This window comes from Neoarius graeffei, chromosome 26, assembly GCF_027579695.1.
Source record: "Neoarius graeffei isolate fNeoGra1 chromosome 26, fNeoGra1.pri, whole genome shotgun sequence".
In the NCBI taxonomy this organism is placed as follows: Eukaryota; Metazoa; Chordata; class Actinopteri; order Siluriformes; family Ariidae; genus Neoarius; species Neoarius graeffei.
Genome location: NC_083594.1, coordinates 24505451 through 24532396, shown reverse-complemented (window position 1 = coordinate 24532396; position 26946 = coordinate 24505451). Strand labels below are relative to the sequence as shown.

The 26946-nt window shown below is 43.5% G+C and overlaps 1 protein-coding gene across 6 annotated transcripts in view; it reads right to left on the bottom strand.

The window, feature by feature from the left end:
- Positions 1-26946, bottom strand: part of stab1 (stabilin 1) — a 403938-nt gene that overhangs the window by 169118 nt on the left and 207874 nt on the right. For all 6 annotated transcript variants that reach the window (XR_009651684.1, XM_060910924.1, XM_060910926.1 and 3 more), the window contains 2 exons: positions 20595-20668; positions 18116-18187 (listed from right to left, as the gene is read on the bottom strand). Coding sequence is in view for 5 of the 6 variants with exons in the window: in XM_060910924.1 (XP_060766907.1) it covers positions 18116-18187; positions 20595-20668 (146 nt within the window). In the remaining variant the exon portion in view is untranslated. The remainder of the gene's footprint in view (positions 1-18115; positions 18188-20594; positions 20669-26946) is intronic.

The window sequence follows — 26946 nt, the reverse complement described above, 5'->3', positions numbered from 1 at the left end:
TCGAAATCGCTTGGCACTATTTTTTCTCCCTTCTTATCATCACTGCGCGCTGCCGCCAGGTGACAGCGAAACGCAGACCCACTAAGCTGGTGGGAGACCAAGTCTGCACTCTATCCACGGCTTACACACGTGATGGCACGGAGGATGTGTATAGTGGCAGCATCTGTCCCCCCAGAGAAGATCTTTTCAAAAGCAGGACAGATTATAACTGAGAGGAGAAATAGAATCAGAATTAACTAGTTAATTGCAGCAATTAAAGGAATAGGTAGGAAAAGGAAGGCGCAAAGACACCGCGCAGCGCCTGAAAACGGGTTTTCAGGCGCTGCGCGGTGTCTTTGCGCCTGCAGCGGTGCTTTGCCTGTGCTGTGGCTGAAAATAGTTCCAGATATAAATTGGTCTAGTAAATCCCTTCGTGTTAATTTGCATTGATATGTGTACTCGATGTGACTGTACAAGTCATGAGAAATAATTATAAACAATCTTGAGTTATTTAATTCACTTTTGCAACGACAATGCTAGCTGGACACGCCTGATTACAGTGACTACGCTAAGCTAAGCTAACCTGGGCGTTTATAGATCAGGACAATGGCTGGGTCGGCTACAAAACGCTTTGGCTCACTCATCCAACTCTAGGGACTGCAGGGACTGACTCAATTTCATCTGGGGGTGGCGTATTCCTTTAAATCAAAAATAAAATCTCAGGAGCTGAAAGAGCCGGCTCCTTATAGTAAGAAGAGCCAAAAGAGCCGGCTCCCGAAAAAGAGACGAAATTCCCATCACTAGTAAACAATGAATGAACCAGCCGTGGCTGTCACCCGGAGGCAGCGCGCAGTGATACCGAGGGAGAGAAAATAGTGCCAAGCGATTTCGAAGTCTGACTTTTTATTTGACAACGGTTTTGTGATGCAAATATATCACTCTTTTGAACACGTACTGTTTTGAGACAAAAAACGTTTTACTTTCGTGACCCCAACAAACTTGCCGGACTACTTTCATCTGGACCAAAACTGGACAAGAACTGGACTCACAGGATGCTGTCAGGGGGGTAAGTCAGTGTGTTTGCACGACACTATTGATGGGGATGCCATACAGATTCATGTCAAAAATCCCGAACTATCCTTTTAAGCTAATGGTCAGCTTGTGAACATGTACACGTTCATGAGCAGTACAAATTTGTGTAAGTGTGTTCGTGTACATTAGCCAGACTGTCCATAGGGCATAGAGGCAGGGGAGTTTATCATAGCTGTTTGAAACAGCAGTGCAGCAACCTGAACATTTTTTTCGTCACACTACCCGATCAAAAAAGAAAAGAAAACTCCGTCCCACTGCCTATCATGCACTATTGAAAAAAGCGCCACGATTTGGATTCACCGGCATGCCACTCGCTGTTTGAATACAGGCTAGCAGCGATACTAAACTCTGCAAAATGGGCTGACTGTGCGCTGGAGTCTCGGTTCCCACTGTAACACAGTGTTACGAAAATAAATTGTGCAGTCATCCAAACCATGAATTTACATTTAGTATATCAGGCTACCAGGCCGCCAAAACAATGGTTTGAATGACTACAATTTAGAGAGCACAACTCTGTAACTGAACAGGTGCACTGGATATTTCCCAGTGAGATAATTTAAAAAGTCTCTGGGTAATTGTTCAAGGAAAGATGAATCCTGCACACTGTCCTTTCCGTATTGTTCCCGAAACGTTGCACTTGTGGTAAGGAGGACAGTGCGTTAGCCACGACCGAAACGTTGTGAGCAAAGTTCCAGTGGAAAGGAATGCGCGGGATGCATATTTCATTTAACATTTATTTTCGTAACAATCTATTATAGCGGGAACCAAGACTCCCGCGCCAAAGTCGTTCTATATGTCCCCGCTCCGCACAGGCTGAGGCAGCCTCGGAGAGCGAGAGAGCGCTTTTGCACACACCTCTGTAGCTTGTCATATGGGGTAAGATGATGTCACTTTTGCACGGTCGAACAGGTCTTCTTTTTGAGACCTAAATTATGTCTGACACATTTCTCTATCCTTTGGGGGTTTTTTTTTTTCTGGCGCAAACATACATCGAAGTCACTTCAGGTTTCTCCACGTGTATCTTATTAATAATAATCATCATCTCATCTGACGTGATTAGAGATTGGAGGAGCTCATGCCCCTGTTAACCCAAGGTGTCGTCCTACCCTCTTTTAACTACGCACATAACAGAATGCCAATTCTCTGTTTATTTTTCTTGTTGGCTGATGACAATGTGAAACTTAGTTGGCTTTCAATCTTGCAATCAATTTTGCCATCAATAAATAACTTTGTGACATTATTACTGTTTTGTTTTATGTATTTTACAGAACATGAGTATTTAAAATGCAAATATTTAACAGGTTGGGCACATGTGCCAGGGATGTTTACTGACATTTACTTATGTATTGCCTTTTCAACGTATTAAATTCATATTCTGCTGCTAAAATTACGCCAATACGCCTAAGGTGACTTGACTTGGACTTGACTTGACATAGCCTGTGACTTGACTTGACTTGCCCAAGACAAAAAAGACTTGGGACTTACTTGGGACTTGAAGGTTAAGACTTGAGACTTACTTGAGACTTGCACATGTGTGACTTGGTCCCATCTCTGGTATATATTATTGTTAATAACTTATTTACAAGATTTATACCTAATTCTTAAATTCCTCTTTATCTTACCAGTTTGTAAAGACATCCATATGTTGGAAATATCCCAGTGTTTCAATGTACCTAAAATCTAGATATGCATCTGACAGACACTAATGTAGGCCTATAATCACCTGATGTTTATTATGATCCAAGACCAAAATGTGATTTATCAAATGTCAAGGTCACTGCCTCATCAAAATAAACACTGCTCTGTGCTGTCAGATGCTAAACACGTGCTGTTATAAACTGTCAGCAGATACACGATCCTCTTGCAAGTTTGATACCAATATTAGTCTTATAAAAATTATCTGAAATGCTTGAAAATTGCATATTTCAATGCCATTTAAAAAAAGGCAAGGCAAGTTTATTTATATAGCACATTTCATACACAGTAGCAGTTCAATGTGCTTTACAGAAGTAAAAGCAAAACAGTAAACAATAGAAAATAAAATTACATAAAATAAATGGGGAAGAAAAATAAGAATTAAACAATAGTAGAAATAAAATAATAAAATGAAGTAAAAGTTCAGTAAAAGAAAAAAAACAGCAGAATAAAATAGAATAAAAGTTAATTTAAAAAAAAAAAAAAAACTTTTCTGGGGGACACCCCCAGACCCCCCAGAGCAAAGGAGTACCCCTCCTGCACCCTCCCCCCTTGCTGGCTTTGCTGCCGTCAATCGGCTGCTGCACAGCCTCAGCCTCCAGCAACACTTCAGAAATTGACCAGCATTTACACACAATCTGGGGTGCAAATTGTGTGACGCGTAACTCTCAGTTATACTGCTAGGCTTACAAGGCATTTATAAGTCCCGGTAAGTCTAATCGCCTCTTGCACTCAAGCCAGCTCCACCTCCGTCATTAAGACAGATGCACCCTGGGGATCCCGTTCTTGCAACTGGGTGATCGAACGGAGCTCTGGCACCAGACTGTGAAGTAGCCTCTTTCAGGCTGGAGATAGTTATTAAAAGGCAATTATATTTGAGCAATTCCAGCGTTATGGACGTGACACTTGAACTCAAAATGGCAACAAATGACCCAGTGCATGTTTTATTGTCTCCCAGTATTTTAAACAGGTGTTGCATATTTTAAGGCTGTACCATACTGGAGAAGTGATAGAACAAGAACAATTCCCATAGTACATCTAGGGCATGCCAGAAAATGCCAATAAAAGATGCGTTATGGGTGTGACAGAAAAAGTATCACTTTTCTTGGGTGACTGTACATTTTTATCAAACTCTGTGAAATCGTAAACCTAATGTCGAAATGGAGATATCCGTTTGATAGAGGGGTCCAAGGTGAATATTAAAAAATCTTTGTTTAAAATATTTTGTATTTCATGCAGAGTTTCGGAAGGAAAAGTCAGCGTTATGGATGTGACGAAATTCCGTTATGGATGTGACGCGTCTGAAATAGACATGGCATATGTTTAGAAAATCAGCAATTTAACCACCATAACCCTTTGAAAAACTCTCTAAATATCAGCTAAAACTATCAAAGTTCTTAAATAATATTTAGGATGGCTATTGTTTTGCTGTTTTGTGGATTTTAGCATACATTTCTGTGGCTTGTGGCAATAATATAGAATTGTACATGATCAAAGTTGATTTTAGCTTGGGTTTTACATTATAAGAAAGAAAGACTGACAGTGACATATTAGGTTGGTTACAAATTGGTTCAGCTTGTTCACATCTGTAAAATACAGGCCTAGGTGATATCTCTGGGAGTGGTTTTGATGTATTACATGTTGCTTTATTTTTGCATGGTGAGGTTGACATTTACATGGAATTGCCCATTTATAGTTTTCACTTTTTATTTTTCACTGTTTTTTGATATTGTAATATTTTGTGAATTTTTCAAATTAATGGATAATATCAGAATGTCAACACCAAAACAGACACATCATAGTTTCCGTCTCAGAACAATCAATGTATGGACCTGCAAATGCGAAAGCAAGTTAGCAGATTGCATAACATGTTGCAAAGATCTATCCCAGGACATTACCTGTATGCAGGAGACTCGAATAAGAGGAGAGGATGAGATCCTTTTTGAAGATTGTGTTTTGAAAGATTGGCGAGTTGTATATAATGGAATGAGTATCGCGCAGGCAAGCGTAGCCGTTGTTTTGGCACCACATGTCCAGCTCCTGGATGTTGAGCACGTAATGGAAGGTAGATTGACTATGGTTAGGGTGAAAGTGAAGCTCGTGATTTATTGTTGTTACTGTCCAACTGAAGAATACAGCACTTCTACAAAGGAGACCTTCTACCGCACTCTGAGTAAAGCCATGCAAAAAGAGAAAAAGGACCATCCATCATTTAAGATCATCATGGCTGGGGATTTTAATGCAACAATTGGCCAAGACTGTAACCACAGCACCTGGAGAGAAGTGGGACCTTACCATGATGAAGATCCAACCAGTTTTAATGGAATGAGACTCCTTGAAACTGCTAAATGTAACCAGCTTTACATCTTAAACACTATGTTTGCAACACGTTCAAATGAGCATAGGTGGTCATTCCACTTGAATCTGGGATACAAACGCCGATTGGACTACATCTTGGCTGACTGGTATGAAAAACGAGCCACCACCAACTGCCGTGTATACCTGATGCAAAGTCAAATATTTGACTCTGACCATCGAATAGTAGTCATGAGTGCTGCTTTCCCAACAAAGAAACGAGTGCGGGAAATTTTCCGGAGATCCAAAACCCCCAAACAACATCTAGATATCAAAGTGCTAAGATCTGATCTCGATATCCAAAGAAAGTATAGTGCAAGACTGGATTCTCTTCTCCTGGAAGAGACTCAAAACAGTAGGCAATTGGAAGATGTAGAGGAACGGATAGTCGAAGCAATAATAACAGCATCTGAGGAGACAATACCTTCAAAGACTAAAAAGGAGCTGGATAAGCCTTGGACTAATAACACCTATAGAGAGTTGACACAGACTACTGGCAGAGAAAGACCCAGTTAAAAAGAAGACATTGTACTATGAAGCTAGAAAGATGCGTACACAATTGAAGAATACCTACTTTAAGAACAAGGCGGATGAATTGAACTTGGCTAGTGAACAGAGAGACACAGAAAAGGAATTCCAATTAATGAAACAATATACATCAATGTCACGATCGAACTGACCACTGGTACCAACAAGAAAATTAGAAGAGCATTTCTCAGCACATTTCAGCGCACATAAGTTTGAGCCACAACCCGAACTAGAACAACCAGATTGCTATCCCCACGTACTACCACCAGAAGATATTCCCACGATAGACAATACAATACTGGAGCGGAAGGAAGTAGAAAGCAGTATAAAGAAATTGAATAACGGAAAATGTCAAGGGACATAAGATCTATGTGGAACAGCTAAAGTACTCACTTTCAACAGGACTGCTTAATTACATCATGCTTCTAATTCAACTGATATGGGCCTGTGCCCAAGTTTCATCAAAGTGGCTGAAAGCCAGCATTACCTGCTTGCACAAGAGAGGCCTCAGATTATTGGCGGAGAATTACAGAGGACTAAGCATAGTCTCTACGATATCAAAAGTCCTGTCCGGAATTGTTGTCGAGAGGATAAGGGAAGTGTACGAACATATATTACTTCAGTCACAATTTGGTTTTCGGGCAAACAGATCAACCACGGATGCTGTATATGTTCTACGTCAGCTTCTTGAGAATACAAGAAAGTCAAAGAAGCCGGTGTATATAGCATTTGTGGACTTGAAAGCTGCCTACGACTAGATTCCGAGGGATGCACTGTTCAAGTGCTTGGAAATCCGGTTGAAGTCCCCCACCCTAGTCTCTATACTACGTACACTCTACACAGGCACAAAAGCGTGCTTGAAAGGAAGCAAACACCTTTTCAACACTTTAGTAGGCTGTCGCCAGGGCGCGTTAGAGTCCCCCGTCCTGTTTAATATCTACATGGACTTCGTTGTGCGAGTTGCTCGACATGAAATATCGGAAAAACATCCAGAGGCAGGAATAAAAGTTGAGTACTGCATCCCAAATGAGGTATCGCCACGGGAATACCGTATGAAGGCTCCAACATGTGGAACCACCTATAGACCCTTTTCACTCACGTGACCTTCGTAAGCGCGACCACCATTTTGGACATGAAGAAATAATGGTTTATGGCACAGACCCTTTCGGTTCTCGCTCATCTAGCTGCTACAATGACTGCTTAGACTGCAACAATAATACCTAACGCACATTTAAGTATCCGTCGTAAAGACGTGAAACTCATCGAGTGACGAGTGTGTTCATTGATAAGCTAACACAATCTAAAAGTAGACATACCATCACACTGCCCTGGCGCTGTGTACAGTTTACCTTCTATGGTTTGTGCACTCACGATTTGCCATTACTTTCTCCAACCCAGTGTTCGAACTATGCCGATATTTTCGGGGGGTCCCTTTTTTTCCCTTGGGGGGGGGGGGGGGGGGGGGGTGCTTGCGCTGGTCTCGGAGCGCGGATCTCCAAACACATGAGAAGCCTTTCTTACGCACATATCACGCGGACTCCACACCTCCACACACGCATCGCGTCTGAAGTCATAACTCATCAGGGGAAATCGTGTCCGCATTGGCATGTTCAAAAAACAACCTCGTGTCAACAAATGATACCACACGCAAGAAAAAAAAAAACAGTCAGGCTACTCAACACATCTGATCCACAGCAGCACCAAAGCATCACTGGAAATCATGTCAACCAATCTTCCATTTCAACACGCGTCAACAAACAAATGGCACCACAAACATGAACGAATCGGTCAGGCTACCGATTCCAAACCCACAGCAGACGAATAATTAAATGCATCTTACCTTAAAGCAGAATCGACCACAAAGGAAGTCTGTTGGCACACTTCCTTTCTACTAGTTTGTGTCCCCAACCTGGCAGCAACAGTCGTTGTCATATTGGTTTATTTTACCTTTGATGTAAACACAACACTTCGGATATGCAAATGCTTCCCGTTACACACAATTGCGATGTCAATAAACATCATTTTGCCAATATTTTAGAGACCATCCATCTTCTCCGTCGGTCAGCATCTGTCGGGATCCGATAAAATGATAAATCTTGCCTTGTGTGTTGATGGTTACTACATCCAGGTGCACAACAATATAATGGCATGATGGAAGTCTTGCTGAAAGTAAAAACTTTCTTTGATGGCTATATTCCTTTCGATGCTTCGCTGTCGTTCCTTGTTGTTGGCTGTGGTAGACTACTGGTAGTACATGTCCAAAATGGCGGCCGCGTTTGTCGTGACGTCACGTGAAAAGGGTCCACATCACAGAATTGTTATATGCTGATGACGAGGCTATATTTGCTAACTCTGTAGAAGAACTAAGGAGTATCCTGGAAATATACGACTACACCTTTTTCACGCTTTGGCTTGAAAATGTCATACAATAAAACAGAAACGATGGTTTTCAATACTGATGATGACAAAAAAACCAGGAAAGCCTAATAACCATCAACAGTAACAAAATCAAGAATGTATGATCATTTAAATATCTGGGATATACAATTTCAAATGTAGACACAAATCCATCTTGTTTTCTATATGCTAGAATTGGAGCAGCTTACCAAAAATGGAATGAACTCAAACATATCTTAACTGACAACTGGATTAAGCTTTCAACTCGTGTGATGTTTCTTACGTCGTGTGTGAGATCTCGCCTCCTTTACAGTATTCAAGGGTGGTCACTAACGGAGAAAGAGCTTGACAAAATTGAAGTTATATGGCATGGGTTTCTTAGGAAAATGGTGAAAGGAGGGTTCGAACGTGTGAATGCACCAATAAAAGGTCAGAGTGTGGTAGGAGAGGCAGACTGGAGCTATAAATATTCAAATGAAGAACTTCAGAAGCGGACCAAAACTACACCGATCCGAAATTTCTGCCACTCCCAAAACATGAAATACCTTGGACATATATGCAGACTCAGAAATGACACACTTCAAAAGCAAGTCCTATTCGACCTCAAAACTCCCAAAAAGATCTGGAGTAAAGCGGAAAAAGTTCTGGGAATGGACGAAAATCAGATCAAAAGAACGATGATGGATAAAGCGAAATTAATGCGACTGCTGGACATTCGATTCAATCCAGCAGAAGCGCCCCAAGGCCCCCAATTGTGCGCCATGAGGGAAGAACGATGATGATTTAAAATTTGGAAACTTGGGACCTATGTTATTTTTCTAGATTATTTTGGCACATAGGGAATGCCACAATGTATTCCTTTCTGACCATCTCAAACTATAGGCCCTGCGTAGGTTTTGGGCTCAGAAAAATTAAACGTTCTATCATTAGGATTTCAATCACAGTGTTAAGTGTGAATAGAAGGCCTGTCATACCTCTAGATCACTTGGCTCCAATCAAGCTCCCACCATGGGAATATTCATCATGAAGAGCAAATCATGGACAACATAAGGCTAAATATCCAGCTTAAGAGTGATCTTATTGAGTCAAGCATTTTAAAATATTGTTGCAGTTTTGCTAACTGCATCTTTTAATACTTAATATTTCATTTAATATTTAATGTCCTCCTTGAAAACTTCCCCATTTAGTCGTAAACAGATACTGTAACATACAACCCCGATTCCAAAAAAGTTGGGACAAAGTACAAATTGTAAATAAAAACGGAATGCAATAATTTACAAATCTCAAAAACTGATATTGTATTCACAATAGAACATAGACAACATATCAAATGTCGAAAGTGAGACATTTTGAAATTTCATGCAAATATTGGCTCATTTGAAATTTCATGACATCAACACATCTCAAAAAAGTTGGGACGGGGCAATAAGAGGCTGGAAAAGTTAAAGGTACAAAAAAGGAACAGCTGAAGGACCAAATTGCAACTCCTTAGGTCAATTGGCAATAGGTTATTAACATGACTGGGTATAAAAAGAGCATCTTGGAGTGGCAGCGGCTTTCAGAAGTAAAGATGGGAAGAGGATCACCAATCCCCCTAATTCTGCGCTGACAAATAGTGGAGCAATATCAGAAAGGAGTTCGACAGTGTAAAATTGCAAAGAGTTTGAACATATCATCATCATCTACAGTGCATAATATCATCAAAAGATTCAGAGAATCTGGAAGAATCTCTGTGTGTAAAGGTCAAGGCCGGAAAAACATACTGGGTGCCCGCGATCTTCAGGCCCTTAGACGGTACTGCATCACATACAGGCATGCTTCTGTATTGGAAATCACAAAATGGGCTCAGGAATATTTCCAGAGAACATTATCTGTGAGCACAATTCACCGTGCCATCCGCCGTTGCCAGCTAAAACTCTATAGTTCAAAGAAGAAGCCGGATCTAAACATGATCCAGAAGCGCAGACGTCTTCTCTGGGCCAAGGCTCATTTAAAATGGACTGTGGCAAAGTGGAAAACTGTTCTGTGGTCAGACGAATCAAAATTTGAAGTACTTTATGGAAATCAGGGACGCCGTGCCATTCGGACTAAAGAGGAGAAGGACGACCCAAGTTGTTATCAACGCTCAGTTCAGAAGCCTGCATCTCTGATGGTATGGGGTTGCATTAGTGCATGTGGCATGGGCAGCTTACACATCTGGAAAGACACCAGGGGTGGAGCTAAGGGGTGGCAGGGGGCATGGCCACCCCAGGGCACGCCTTGGCCCCGCCCTGGCCACCCCAGGGCCGGACAATAAAATTTATAAAAACCGATATGTCCCACGAAATGTTAGTTCCGCCCGCTGGATTTTTGTTCTGCTTATTTGGTTTCTGCGGGGATGCATATTACCGTAGCACCAGGGGTGATTTCTCAGAGACAGCAAGGGAAGCCGAGCTTCCCCTAAAATTCTCTCCCCAAACTGTGGCATCTATGATGTTGAATTCTCATTAAAACAATAACTTGCATAACATAATATATGCCCAAGATTGTATTTACGTTCATAACTATCCTGTAACTTATTTGAGTGATGTCTGACGAACTTGCAGTTCGCTACGAGAATCACCTTTGCTGCCAGGCTGTAACCAGCGTTGCCAGATACTGCTGACATTTTCCAGCCAAAATATGTTCAAAACCCGCCAAAATGCACTTAAAACCGCCCAATCTGGCAACACTGGCTGTAACCTTTCTTATTTCAATGGGCTCTATGCGCTGGCAGCTGGGTATCCGTTGCAGTCTATGAGAGGGCTCTGAACAGCCAATTTCGGCTAGTTGTTATTGGTTAAAATCGACAAAATCGTCACTTCCAGGGAAGCCGGGCTTCTCTGGGACTAAACGGGACATGGGAGGGCCAAGAAGCCGGGCTGATGAAGGATTATTGGAGGTAGTGTTTGAAAGACATGAGGAGGGCGGGCTCTGTACTTCGGCGTCGGCGAGGAACACGGTAAGCGCATGATCAGTCAGTCCCTAGCGGATGTCGAGAAAGTGTAGTTGTGTGCCAAAGTGCTGTCCGAATTTCTTTTCATATAAACGTTTCTTCTCATTGATGTCTCTGTACATTACTCTGTAAATAAATGTAAATATTACTCGTTGTGCTCCGTTAACTTTCATCCATTCTATCAGTTTGATCATTCGTGAATTCACTCGTTTATTTCATTTGTAGTTCAATCTGCTTGTAGGCTAGCTTGAGCCTTATTGGGATCTGCAGTGCTAGCTGCTAACAGAAATTGGTGAAGTCCCTGGAAAGCACAACCAGCTAGTATGACAGGGTCACAGACCATTTTCTGGAAAAGGAGCGGAGGGCAGAATTTGTGTATAAATAGTGTGCATCATATAATGTTCATGAATCTGAAGTGTGTATATTGTTCAGTAATGTTAAGAGAATGGTGGGCTCTGTGTTATAGGTTATACCTGGGTATAATATTCAAGGTTCTGTGTGTTGCATAGCCTACCTGGTTATGAATTTCCAGACTGTGTTGCAGAAGATGTTCAAGGATGTGTTGCACAGCTGGGTGTTGTGTTAAAGACTCTGTGTTGCATATCAGGGTATGATGTTCAAGGCTCTTCGTTGAATAGCCAGTGATTTTTGGATGTTTGATATTTTTGATTAAGGATATGAGGCACTAGCCTGGCAAGCCAGACTATAACATGAAATGTACAAGCAAAAATACTTTCTGCCACTAGGTAGGGTTGTCTAGTTCACTATGCTAATGGGGCACACCTTTCTATGCTTTGATATCCGGCCTACAGGTTTTACGATGAATGCGTAAAATGGGCTTCCCCTGTTTTAAAAACCAGCAGCCGCCACTGCGTAGCACATAAACATTTCACACGTTCAAGCAGCAGGTGGGATCAGATAGTCATGCTCTAGTCCGACAACACAACAACCTACGAACTGCGTGAACGTGCGATTAATTTGGGATGGAAGTTATTCATCTCTTATACTCTCTTCAAGTTCTCACTTTGTAGACATACAGTTACAATTCTGTCCTCAGACAATTCAGAGTTTCCAGAAATCTCCCGAGTTTCCAGAAATCTCCACTCTGCCCGGGGTTTTCGAAAGTATCCGTTTACATGTAAATGCAACCGTATAGATAAATATGCGTCTTTATAGATATCCGGCTACAGTGGGATTTGTGCTGTGTGCACACAGATACTAGATAGATATAGAGAAAATATAGAGATGTTGTGTGATGTTTATATTAATGTGTGTGAGATGTTGTGTGTTACTCGTGGGAGTACACATTGATTAATAATTGTCACATACATACACAACACTCATGCATTCTCTCAACACACACTCTCCCCCTACCCCTCTCATGCACCACATTTCTATATTTACATGTAACACACTCACTCATACACAACACTTATGCACTCTCTTAACACACTATCACACGCACACAATTTGTGCACTACATTTCTATATTTACATGTAACCTTCATACACTCTCAACACAGACACACAACTCATGCACTAAATTTTTATATTTGAATGTAACACTCATGCACTGTCTTAAGACTCTCTCTCTCTCTCTCACTCATATATGAACACATACTTCACTCTCTTAACACACACACTACGTCTTTCTCTCACTCACTATAAGATACAACTCATGCACTCTCAACACACTAGGGGTCGACCGATAATCGGCCTAGCCGATATATCGGGCCGATATTCTGCATTTTTAGGGTTATCGGTATCGGCCATAATTTCCACCGATATGCCGATAACATGCCTTTTTGCAGCCATTTCGTTCCTAACGCGACTGTCACTGCACGTCCTTTCCTGCACTCGCCTCTCTGAGTTCAAGAACACGGTCCCGCCCACCACAACATCTGATTTGTTTGGCACAAGAGATATAGCCAATCAACACCTCATCTCATCTCATTATCTCTAGCCGCTTTATCCTGTTCTACAGGGTCGCAGGCAAGCTGGAGCCTATCCCAGCTGACTACAGGCGAAAGGCGGGGTACACCCTGGACAAGTCGCCAGGTCATCACAGGGCTGACACATAGACACAGACAACCATTCACACTCACTTTAGAGTCACCAGTTAACCTAACCTGCAGCGCAGCTAAACACTCTGAACTGTTTTAAGGCGCCCGTATCAAGGTAAGGACACGCTGCTTTTGCCGCAATAAGTCACAAACACACAAGTTGCAAAAGCACAACATCATTATATGTTTACATTCTTCATCTACTACTCGTTAAAATTGTCCATTTGCATCTGTGTAGCCAGGCAAACTTAGCTTACGGAAGGAAGCACTTGAATTAGCCTACAACCAACTAGTCTCGCTGAAACTACATGTAACGTAGGCTGCAGTCATTTTTAAATCCCCGTCTGGAAACGCTGTGAATGTGTCAGTAGTTCTACTCGAACAGTAGAATGACAGCCATACAGAGAGGTGGTCAAGGGAAGACGAAGTAAAACGCAGTGTTTGTGTTCTGTAGGCTAGCGCAAGCCTACTGGCTATTTGTTATGGTGATGAGTAAACTTCATGACGTGACTCGTGCTCAACAAGCGCATTGCACTTGTATGTTAGGCAACTTTATAAAGCGCTATTTGAACATTTAAACAAGCCAGGTGTGACTAGTATTTATAATTCTTGCGCAAGTGATTCTCCTCGCTAGCGCTTCTGATTCGGAAAGCGATATACTCTTAAAGGAGCAGCCGCTCCTAATAGGGAATGATAGCCTACTTTACTGAATGTTTGATTTTACTTTTTAAAAAATGCTGCAGGCAGCTCCCTACACTTGGTTTGTTATTTAAAAACTACTTGAAGTTGGTAAGTCGTTCTTAGTGTAAAAGAATCCAGAGTGTATTTTCATTTATTTTCCACTGAAAATGGTGAGCTGTAATATAGTAGGGAGTGATTTATTTTTTTATTGGTGAATATTTTATTATTTTATTTCTCATTTTATTCTAACTAATGTTTGACTTTATTGTACAAATGCTGCTGGCATCTCCCTGCACAAAATTTCATGTTCAATTTTACAATTAAACATGCATTTCATGGATATGAAGGTCTGTGTCAGTGTGTGCTATGTTTAATTTCATGTGAATTATAATGTTTACATTTATCGGTTACACATATCGGTTATCGGCATCCCAATTCCATAATAATCGGTATCGGCCCTGAAATAAACATATCGGTCGATCCCTACAACACACACCCTCTCTTACACACACCACTCATGCATGATGCACTACATTTCTATATTTACATGTAACACACTCACTGGTAAACACAACACTCGTGCACTCTCAACACACACACACCACTCATGCACTCTGAACACACACTCACCCACACACCACCCATGCACTACATTTCTATATTCACATATAACACTCATGCACTCTGAACATACACTCTCTCTCTCACACACACAACTTATGCACTTCATTTTTGTATTTACATATAACATTCTCACACACACAATTCGTATACTACAGCTCATCTATATCTACATGCAGTGCACATACTTTCCCCCTCTCTCTCTCACACACACCACTCATGCACTACACCTCATCTATGTCATGTGTTACATCAGTGTAACACTTTCACTCACTCACACGCACACACATTTTGTAACTCAACACATTTAGTTTGTACAGTACTTACAATGGACAATATCACAACATGTAAGTGTTTACATATGTTGTATGTATGAGTTAAGTATACAAGTATTTTCCTTTTCCTGAGCAAAGCACTCTTTAGTCAAGCCTGACTAATAGCCTTACTACTTCCCAGGTGCCTGGGACAGGTGATCTTTTAGTTTTTACTTTTGCACTTTAGTAGTGATTGTTAAAATCCTGATGCTTAACTAGAGTAAACAAGTTGGATGGTTTCTTTGTTTTGCAGATGCTTTATGTTACATAAATAAATTAATACATTAATTTCTGACCTCTTGGCTCACATGGGTTTTGTTCATGAGTTAGGCACCAGATATTGCCACCAGATACATCAGAATACAGGAAATCAAATCTAGCTAATTCAAAATTTCCCAGGGGAGGACCCCCGGCCCCCTCCCCCTTTATTTAGTCACAGCATGGCCACCCCTTGTATATCCTTGGCCCCCCTTTGGCCACCCCATGTAAAAAATCCTGGCTACGCCACTGAAAGACACCATCAATGCTGAAAGGTATATCCAGGTTCTAGAGCAGACCTGGGCATTTTACAGCCCTCGGGCCGCATCCGGCCCGCAGGTTCATTCTGACCGGCCCGCGTAAGGTTAATGAGAAATGACAAAATAAACGTATTTTCTAATTTTACCTCATGCATGGACTGAATGTGCATTGCTTTTATTTTGAAGTTGTGTTCAACAAAAACGCAATGCGCGCGACATGAACATGACATGAAATCCCACGAAACCTAATCCCGCGATAACTACTTCCGTAATTTGTCCAGACCAACCACAAACTTGTACGTCATCCTTCAAACGGTCCAGCCAATCACATCGTGTGATGTCACCAGCAGGCGCCGGAGCCGATCTCCGGCGAAAAACACCAAATGAGGTGATTAGACTACAAATGTGGGCATCATTATTATAATATGATGTATCTTGCTTGATATTTGGAGTAGAAAGACAATATTGTGATGTCTTTATTGTGTTTTGGGGTGAATGTGACTGAAAAAAAAAAGGTACAAACGTTCACATTTTGTTAACCATTGTTTTGGGAAATTTGATTGAATAAATGACATTTTTTTTGTACGGCAACCTCGTTTTTTCCATACTCTTACCAGTCTTAGCAGTTTGTAAGAACAATGTTATTTATTGCTTTATATAAAGCAATACAATTAATATTATGCAGAATTTAGTTCAGCCTTTTGGTCCGGCCTGCCACAAAATTTTCTGTTTCTCATGTGGCCCCATGGAAAAAATAATTGCCCACCCCTGTTCTAGAGCAACATATGTTCCCATCCAGACGATGTCTCTTTCAGGGAAGACCTTGCATTTTCCAACATGACAATGCCAAACCACATACTGCATCAATTACAGCATCATGGCTGCGTAGAAGAAGGGTCCGGGTACTGAACTGGCCAGCCTGCAGTCCAGATCTTTCACCCATAGAAAACATTTAGCGCATCATAAAATGGAAGATACGACAAAAAAGACCCAAGACAGTTGAGCAACTAGAATCCTACATTAGACAAGAATGGGTTAACATTCCTATCCCTAAGCTTGAGCAACTTGTCTCCTCAGTCCCCAGACATTTACAGACTGTTGTAAAGAGAAAAGGCGATGTCTCACAGTGGTAAACATGGCCTTGTCCCAACTTTTTTGAGATGTGTTGTCATGAAATTTAAAATTACCTAATTTTTATCTTTAAACGATACATTTTCTCAGTTTAAACATTTGATATGTCATCTATGTTCTATTCTGAATAAAATATGGAATTTTGAAACTTCCACATCATTGCATTCTGTTTTTATTTACAATTTGTACTTTGTCCCAACTTTTTTGGAATCGGGGTTGTACTGTGTCAGGCAGCTGAAATGACTATTACAAGTAAATCCTTTTATTAAGGAACAGGCAACCACTTGCCAAATTGTGAGGCAACACATAGTCAAAAATAGGCAGAGACTCAGGCAATCAACAGAGTGAACAGAATGAAAACCAGAAGTGTGAAACCAGGCAACCAGAAGATGAACATAAAACAGAATATTGTGAACAGTAAACAAAAGCTTGGTACATCAGGCAATAAACACTGAGCAATACTTTGCAGTGAGTGAGAGTTAGATAACCCCTTTCCACCAGTGTGAACCAGGTGCTAGTTCTGGTTCAACCTGCAAACCTTCAAAGAAATGGTTTGCTTTTCCATGGGCTAGAGAGCTATGACAGAGCCATATCATTACGTCACCATATATGTCTCTGCTTTCCCAGCCACTAGTCCTGCTGCTAGCTCCACTGGCCTCACGGCTAGCCCCGTTAGCCCGCCCAGCTAGCATGCTCATCCACCATTCTAGTTCTGCTAGCCAGCCCTATGAACCCATCACACTTGTGCTAAGCTCATTAACAACAATAATGATGGATGACATTGTCTCTTTTTCTTCTTTGGATTAGCCAGACTAGATACTACACTAGCTCTGTTTTGTTTTTTGTTTTGTTTTAAATGGTGGTCACAAAGTTTTAGCTGGTTTTGTTTGTTACAATAATCCCACCCCTGGTCACTGACACAAGCAGTTCTTGGTTCTAGACCAGCAAAGAGTTAGTACTGCTCTGGAACCAGTTTTCCTGGCTGAGAAAAATTTGAGAAAAATTCTCTTTGGCTATTAAAGCGCAAAGAACTGGTTTGAGAGTAGGCACCAACTCCGAATCAGTCCTGGAACTGCCTTGGTGGAAAAAACATGAGTGTCCTTTATATAGTGTTTGTTTGATTCCCCGCTTCACGAGGGAACCAGCATCAGTGGTGCAGCTCCTCACCGGCCCGATCGTCTCGCCCTATGGCCTGCCATCGGATCAGTGCTGTGGAGTCAAGTGGCACGGGCGAGAATTGCGCAAGCTTGCCACCACCATTATCAACAAATCTTCATGCAGGCTTTCTCATGTTTAATGGAGCCCTTGTGTGCTTGATCAGTAATCAGGAGAGTGTGAATGTGACAATCACGTAATCAGTATCAGTCTAACTGGTGTAGACTGTGATGGCTATGTTTGTAGATCACAGTGTGCTCTGGGAAATGGGAAATCATTGAAAGTCCCAGTGTTGACAGACTTAAAGCCAAATCATATTGAACTGTATGGTTATCTTGCCTTGAATTTCTCATGCTGTTTCACTCTAAATGTTATGTTTTTGCTCATCCTTAAGCAATAATGCTTTATGGACCTCACATTGCAAGCCGTAAAATATGAAGTTAAAATTCTCTAGAATCGTCAAAGGACAAATTATGATTTTTACAGTCAATACAAAACTAAATGCAAACAAAAATATTTTTGTTTTATTCATTTTATATATTACCAATCTGAGGTCCTGACTAATTAAACATATTTATTATGCCTGAAATACAGTATATTTGTATCACATACCTTTAAGCAGGGATTTACAGGCATGCAGAAATTTCTTCGTTCAGCGAAGCCTGGTTTACAAACACATGCAGCCTGCAATTTGATAATATACTAAAGTTCAGCAAAACAGTTCTTCAATAATTAACAATAAAATAAGGTCCTGAATTAGTAATAATTTTATACATGTAAAATATATACAAACTTGATAACACTCTCAAAAAAAACCAAGCATATACAAGCCTTACTAAGAGGATCTCTGAAGGATTACATCTTTCAAAAGAGTAAAATATCACATTTTGTCTGCATGTTTGCTTAATGAATATTTACTTAATGAATAATGTAATTTGAGACTTTTCAAAATAAAAGGTGCAAAATACGGAGCGGGATGGACAAACTATGAATTCCAACTATGGGTACAGTGACTACAGAAGCAAATTATTGTGACCAACAGGCTAGCATTAAAATTATGGAAGCACATTTCTGCCAAATTAAGACAAATTAAGCCCATTTACTAAGTCATAATAATGAGAATGTTTACAAAAATAAAATCACAGAAAAATAATCAGAAAGAACTGTGTTCATAATTGCAATTTAATTTTGAAAGTGACATCAGTATTTCTGCAAGGAAAATTCAGGCTGTAGGTGCTTAACTTGAATTTCTGGGTGGCTCATTCAGAAAGAGTAAAGCTTAGGCAAGGTGACAAATCTAATGTAATCTAATCTAATGTTGAGTGTTGCAGTAAAAGTCACTAAACAGGCCATGAAAATAATCTATTCGTTCATGCTTTCATTATGCTATATTAAGTTTTAGAATTTATGGATTGTGTCCATCTTTTGGTGTACCTCTCTAGAGAAACCGTACCCAGTGTTTGATGGATAAGATGACTAGCGTAGTTATCCGCTTCGGCTACAGCTCACTTTAAGTAGGTAGAATCCCTCATTTTACTGTAAGAATCAACATGTCATATAAAATGGCTCAATATAAGTATTGTGTCCAATTAACATGCGCTGTCCAATCTCCTTCCACGCACATGAAATAAAGACCAAATTGTATATAACTGAGACATATTTCTCTGTTTTTGGCATGCTTTATCCTGCACACATCTTACATACAACTATCTGAGTACCTTGTAAGTGTGTATTTGCATATTTTAAATATTGTAATAATATGGATGGGCCAAATTCAAGAGCTGATTAGAATGAGTCTGGGCCAGAAATGTGTCCAGTGAGGATTCTCAAGCACTATGTGGAGCAGTTGTAACAAGGATTGGGGTGTTGTAGGGCCTGAGTGTTTTTCAGTTTTCCTCATCAGCATTAGAGTTTTGTTAATATAATTGATAATATTTGTAATATTAACAATTATATATTTTTCTTAATATATTTAGCAAATATTTTGTGAACCACCTATTTGTGGTTCACAAATTCTATTTTACTAAATTCTAACCAATACTTTATGAATCTCAATTTGATTAAAACATTACACTGGGGAACACAATTTTTGTTGAGTTAGGTCTGACAGCTGTTTTTAACTAATTTTTGGGTGCAGAATCCAAAACTGATCTCAGTTTTTCTCTATCATGTCAAGTTTTTGAACTATAGGATCCCCGTTTTCTTAAAAAATATGAAAAATACTGTACTTAACAGATATGTGCTTGTTTTATAAAAATTTACAAATATTGACATACAATGAAATACGAAAGAAACAGGCATGACTGCAATGTTTATTTAACACTTATGTTTTTACAAAGGATATGGCTACTGTAATTATAATAGTGTGCAAGAAGAAGAAACCTTTATTCGTCACATGCACATTTCAAGCACAGTGAAATTCATCCTCTGCATTTAACCCATCTGAAGCAGTGAACACACGCACAGTAGTGGGCAGCCACACCAGAGCACCCGGGGAGCAATCAGGTACCTTGCTCAAGGGCACCTCAGCCCAAGGCCGCCCCATGTTAACCTAACTGCATGTCTTTGGATTGTGGGGGAAACCGGAGCACCCAGAGGAAACCCACGCAGACACCATGCAAACTCCACACAGAAAGGCCCTCGCTGGCCGCTGGGTTCGAACTCGGAACCTTCTTGTTGTGAGGCGACCGTGCTAACCACTACACCACCGTGCCGCCTGTGCAAGTAGTTAAGGTAAAAATTTATGTTTATAGCTCTTTCTGTAGTATTCAACTTGAGGACTATCGCGTTTGACGCTCCAACAATAGTCAGCCATCATATGTACATCCCATCTACCCTGATAACGTTCTTCCATAACCTTCAAATAGTCTTACTACAGTGAATTTTGCTTATCTGGAGGGTAAGCTGTGGAGAAAAAACTTGACGTGCTAGGAAAAAAAAAACCTGACTGCAATTTTGGAATCAGCATGCCAATTTTAGTTTTAATCAGCATAAAAATCTAACTCAACAGAAAATTTTTTTCAAATTGTTCCCCAGTGTTATTGTTATTAATGTCATAGTAGTGATAATGTTAATAAGTAATACTGTTTACTGTGTTTGGTCCGGTTTTGATGCAGTCTGTATTTTCAGAACATCCTCCGTTATTAACTAGACAGGGATCCATCTCTGTTAAACATAAACACAGAGGAATAAACAGGATTTAGGTTGAAAAAATAATAATAAATAATAAATCAACAAAACTGTGGCTCCAAACTAAACAATGATAACTTTATTATATTGGCTACAGTACCATTATGATCAAATTAACATATCAAATGATGTGATATTGAAATTTCAGGCAGTTATTGTTATGAGTGTGGCAGCGGGGGCATGGTCAAGCGCCGGTCTGTGACCGGAGGGCAGAGTCAGGGAAGGTAAGTGGCAGAATCACTACACCTGATGTCAATTAACCTGTGTTTGTGTGTCTTCCCAGTGACTGCGCCCTATATAAGGAGAGAGAGAGCAGAGGAAGAGAGCTCTCTCCCCAACCAGACAACTTGTGTGTGCGCGCGTGTGTGGGGCTGGGAGAGTTAAAATTCCACCGAAAAGGGAAAATAAAAGAGTTTTGTGAACTCAGTTCTGGCCTGCCGTCCTTCTGTGCTCCACCCATACGAAGTACTACAGTGGTGCCAAAACCCGGGATGGAGCACAGAGAAGAACAGCCCCATGGAGTCCTCCCCCTTCGCGGACCTGATCCACGCCCTTGCCACGGCCCAGCAGAGCCAGCGCCAGGTGCTAATCGCCCTCCGGAAGGAGCAGGAGCAAAGGTTCGAGGCCCTGGTGCAGCAGGAAGATCGACAGGCGTTCCGGCACCTCCTCGCATCGGCGGAGTCCACCACCTCCACGGGCCCTTCCCACCTCACCCTAACGAAGATGGGCCTGCATGACGACTCCGAGGCCTTCCTCACGCTCTTCGAGCAGGCAGCAGAGGCCTCGGGCTGGCCGGTAAAACAGCGTGCAGCGCGCCTCCTCCCCCCTGCTAATGGGCGAGGCGCAGCTGGCCGTGCTACAGCTCCCCGCCGACAGCCGGCTGGTCTACGCGGACCTCCGCCGGGCCATCCTCCAGCGTTTGGGGCGCACCCCCAAACAACACCGACAGCGCTTCCGTGCTCTGCGCCTGGAGGAAGTCAGCCGGCCGTTCGCGTTTGGCCAGCAACTCCGGGACGCCTGCTGGCGGTGGCTGAGGGCTGACAACCGCGATGCCAAGGGAATCGTCGATCAGGTGGTACTGGAACAGTTCATCACCCAACTACCCAAAGGGACCGCGGAGTGGGTCCAGTGACATCGCCCGGCGTCGCTGGATCAGGCCATTGAGCTGGCGGAGGACCATTTGGTGGCTGTTCCGACGGCAGGACAGCAGATCTCTTCTCCCCCTCCTCTCTCTCTCTCTCCCCCCCCCCTCCCCTTCTGTGTCTCGTCCTCGCCCCGTTCCCCCACCGCGGAGGCGGGGGCCGGCTCCACCCCAGCCAGCCCGCCGCACCCGCGGTGCCCTCCCGTTTCCCATTTCTGTGTCTGTCTCTCCCCCCCCCAGGTGAGTGAGCCCCAGGGCGCCAGTGCAGAGAGAAAGCCCGGGCCAATTTGCTGGCGCTGCAGGGAGACAGGCCACCTCCAGCAGCAGTGCTCGGCAATGGAGGTGGGCGCGGTGGTTCGGGTCCCCGACGCGCCAGGAGCCACCCTCGATCAGGCCGGAGCATATCACATACCAGTAAGTGTCCAAGGGGATACATACAGTATCAGGGTGTTGGTGGACTCGGGCTGTAATCAGACCTCAATCCACCAAAGCCTGGTGCAAGACGAGGCATTGGGGGGAGCACAATTGGTGAAGGTGTTGTGTGTGCACGGGGATGTTCACAACTACCCTTTAGTGTCGGTCCACATTGTTTTTCGAGAGGAAAAATTTAGTGTAAAGGCGGCAGTTAACCCTTGCCTTACCCACTCAATAATTTTGGGGACTGGTTGGCCGGGATTTCAGGAATTAATGACTCATTTAGCGAAGAGTGGGTCCTGCCGTAGTTCAGCAGGGGGAGGTCCCGGTGTGGCATTGGTGGGAGCAGCTGTCACAGAGCCGTCTACGTCATCACCGCATCAGAGGGAGGAGCCACAGACTCCTCCTCCTTCTCTCGGGGAATCCCTTGCGGATTTCCCATTAGAACAGTCGTGAGACGAGACTCTGCAGCATGCGTTTGACGAAGTGAGAGTAATCAATGGTCAAACGCTCCAGCCAAACGCCACCCCGTCCTTCCCCTATTTCTCCATTATGAGGGATAGATTATACCGAGTAATGCAGGACACTCAGACTAAGGAGCTGATTACACAGCTTTTGATTCCAAAGAGCCACTGGGAATTAGTATTCGAGGTGGCTCACTTTAATCCCATGGCTGGACACTTGGGGCAGGATAAGACACTAGCCCGAATAATGGCCCGGTTCTATTGGCCAGGGATTCGTGGCGATGTCCGTAGGTGGTGTACGGCATGCCACAAATGCCAGTTAGTAAATCCAGCGGCCATTCCAAAAGCGCCTTTGCGCCCCCTCCCATTAATCGAGACCCCGTTCGAAAGAATTGGGATGGATCTTGTTGGGCCATTAGATCGGTCAACATGAGGGTATCGCTTTATTTTAGTTCTAGTGGACTATGCAACGCGAAACCCAGAAGCAGTGCCTCTTCGCAATATCTCAGCACGCAGTATTGCGGAAGCGCTCTTCCACGTCATCTCCCAAGTCGGAATCCCCAAAGAGATTCTGACTGATCAAGGCACCTCGTTTATGTCACGCACACTGAGCGAACTGTATGGGTTATTGGGAATTAAGCCAATCCACACCAGCATTTATCACCCACAAACGGACGGTTTAGTTGAACGGTTCAATCGCACCCTCAAGAATACAATTTAAAAATTTGTTCGCGAGGACGCATGTAATTGGGATAAATGGCTCGAACCCTTGTTATTTGCAGTGCAAGAGGTCCCACAAGCCTCCACGGGGTAGCCTGGCTAACACGACTTCAAAGCTCTCCGAGCTATTGGTCTGGCCAAGATATTAAGCCCAACCGTTTCCCAGAGCCCGTGGTTGACCCGCCTCCCTGAAATGCCTCAGTTTGCTACTGGTCGAAGCCAGAAAAGGCTGTGATGAAGCTTAAACCAATCCCATCACTCTTTCCTCTGACGTATGCGACGCGACGGGGCTAACTGGTAGATTAAACTCTTACCGAAGCCGGTCGGGAGCAAGGCGAAAACATCCTTCCTTTCAATAAATACCTCCAGGGCTGCTCTTTGCTCCGTTTTCAATGAGAACTTCCCGTTGAATGCTTTCAATACAGCATCTATGCGTAATAGATGCGGAAGCGTGAATGAAGCGCTTCCGGCATAGATTCTGTAAACAATCTATGGCTTCCGGTCGCAGTTCTACTACGTCAGTGCCTTGAACACGCCTCTACCCAGGGCCATTGGAGATGCTCAAAGTTGATTGGTTCCTGATTTTTCGGGAGCTTGGAAGAGCTGTAGATAGCTTGCCTGGCCAGACTAAGCTCGCAACAGGCCCTCGTGTTGTGTCACGCTTAGGATGGGCGGGCCCAGGCTATCCTTCTCCCAGGGATCTCCCCATTTGAATTATTCTATTGGCGTAAGCCGCGCAGCATCCTAGATGTACTGCGAGAAAATTGGGAGGAGGGACCTTCCCCGAGCAAAAATGAAATTCAATACATTATTGACCTGCGCGCAAAACTCCACACACCTAACCCAGGAGAATTTGCGGCAGGCCCAAGAATGGCAAACCCGCCTGTATGACAGGGGTACGCGCCTTAGGGAGTTTGCACCGGGAGATAAAGTACTCGTACTGTTGCCCACATAGAGCTCCAAATTGATCGCTAAGTGGCAGGGACCCTTTGAGGTCACACGGCGAGTCGGGGACGTCAACTATGAGGTGAGGCGAACGGACAGGGGTGGGGTGCTACAGATTTACCACCTCAATCTGCTCAAACTCTGGAACGAGGAGGTCCCCGTGGCATTGGTATCAGTGGTTACGGAGAAGGCGGAGCTGGGGCCGGAGGTTCAAAAGGGAACATTGACATCACATACCTCTCCGGTCCCCTGTGGAGACCACCTCTCCCCGACCCAACTCGCGGAGGTTGCCCAGTTGCAGACTGAATTTTTGGACGTGTTCTCACCCCTGCCCGGCCGCACCAACCTCATAGAACACTACATAGAGACGCCCCTGGGGGTGGTAGTGCACAGCCGCCCTTACAGGCTACCCAAACACAAGAAAAAAGGTGGTTCGGGAAGAACTCGAGGCCATGCTCGAAATGGGCATCGTCAAGGAGTCCCACAGTGACTGGAGCAGCATGGTGGTCTTGGTGCCCAAGGCTGATGGGTCGGTCCGGTTCTGTGTAGACTACAGAAAAGTCAACGAGGTGTCTAAATTCAATGCATACCCAATGCCTCGTATTGAGTTGCTGGATCGACTAGGCACGGCTCGCTTTTACTCGACACTGGATTTGACAAAGGGTTATTGGCAGATCCCCTTGACTCCACTATCCTGAAGAAAATGGCCTTTTCCACACTGTTTGGCTTACACCAATTTGTTACACTTCCTTTTGGGCTGTTTGGGGCGCCTGCTACGTTCCAGCGGCTTATGGACAGGGTCCTCCGCCCCCACACCACCTACACGGCCGCATACTTAGATGACATAATAATCTATAGTAATGACTGGCCGCAGCATCTGCAATGCCTGAGGGCCGTCCTTGGGTCGCTGAGGTGAGCAGGTCTCATGGCCAACCCGAAGAAGTGTGCGATTGGGCAGGTGGAAGTACGGTATCTGGGCTTCCACTTGGGCAATGGGCAGGTGCATCCCCAAATTAACAAGACAGCAGCGATTGCGGCCTGCCTGAGGCCCAAGACCAAAAAGGGGGTGAGACAGTTCCTGGGGCTGGCTGGCCACTATCGTAGGTTTATACCTAATTATTCGGATGTCACCAGCCCGCTGACTGATCTCACTAAAAAGGGGGCACCAGATCCGGTCCAGTGGATGGAGCAATGCCAGCGGGCTTTCTCTGAGGTGAAAGCTGCACTGTGTTGGGGGCCACTGTTACACTCCCCTGACTTTTCTCTCCCCTTTATGTTACAGACGGATGCGTCAGACAGAGGGCTGGAGGCTGTTTTGTCCCAGGAGGTGGAGGGGGAGGACCGTCCAGTGCTGTATATCAGCAGGAAGCTGTCGGTGCGTGAGGGGCGCTACAGCACCATCGAGAAAGAGTGCCTTGCCATCAAGTGGGCGGTCCCCGCCCTCCGCTACTACCTGCTGGGACACCCTTTCACTTCTTTTCGGACCATGCGCCCCTCCAGTGGCTCCACCGCATGAAGGATGCCAACGCGCAGATCACCCGTTGGTATCTGGCACTCCAGCCCTTTAACTTCAAGGTGATCCACAGGCCGGGGACGCAGATGGTTGTGGCAGACTTTCTCTCCCGTCAAGGGGGGGGGGGGGGGGGGGGAGTCGGCTGCAGGCCGGATGGCTGCCCAGCCTGAGTCGGGCGGTGGGGGTATGTGGCAGCCGGGGCGTGGTCAAGCACCGGTCTGTGACCAGAGGGCGGAGTCAGGGAAGGTAAGTGGCAGAATCACTACACCTGATGTCAATTAACCTGTGTTTGTGTGTCTTCCCAGTGACTGCACCCTATATAAGGAGAGAGAGCGCAGAGGAAGAGCGCTCTCTCCCCAACCAGACGACTTGTGTGTGTGCATGCATGCGTGTGTGGCTGGGAAAGTTAAAATTCCACTGAAAAGGGAAAATAAAAGAGTTTTGTGAACTCAGTTCTGGCCTGCCGTCCTTCTGTGCTCCACCCACCCATACGAAGTGCTACAATGAGTTTGTTATTTTGTTGACCTCCTTTATATACACTATATGGCCAAAGGTATGTGGACACCTGCTTATCATGACCATATGTGGTTCCTCCACAAACTGTTGTCACAAAGTTTGAGCACACAATTGTATAGAATGTTTTTGTATGCTTTAGATTAAGATTTTCCTTCACTGTGTAACCCATCCAAAATGTACAGTCAAAATTGTAATTCTCCATTCCCCACTCTATCATGACTGGCGAGAGGAGATTTGTGTCCCCCACCCCCAAGGAAATTGTGAGAAGTTGCTGTGAGCGAAAAGTTACACAGATAGTGAAAACAACAACTTTACATTTAAAAGTTGATTTTGCTTATTGTTAGTAGCGAGCAATAGTCACCAGAAGCTTTTGTGTTGGTGGATTATACTTTTTTTTTTTTCTTCTGGATAAAATTCAAGCGATTCTCAGATTGTGTTGTTTTTGTTGCTGTTGTATATACTCTTCTACTGCTGAGTGATCCAATGGTGAGCCAGCAATTCTGGAGGGGCTGTAATGTGTTGTAACATACTGATCATCAAC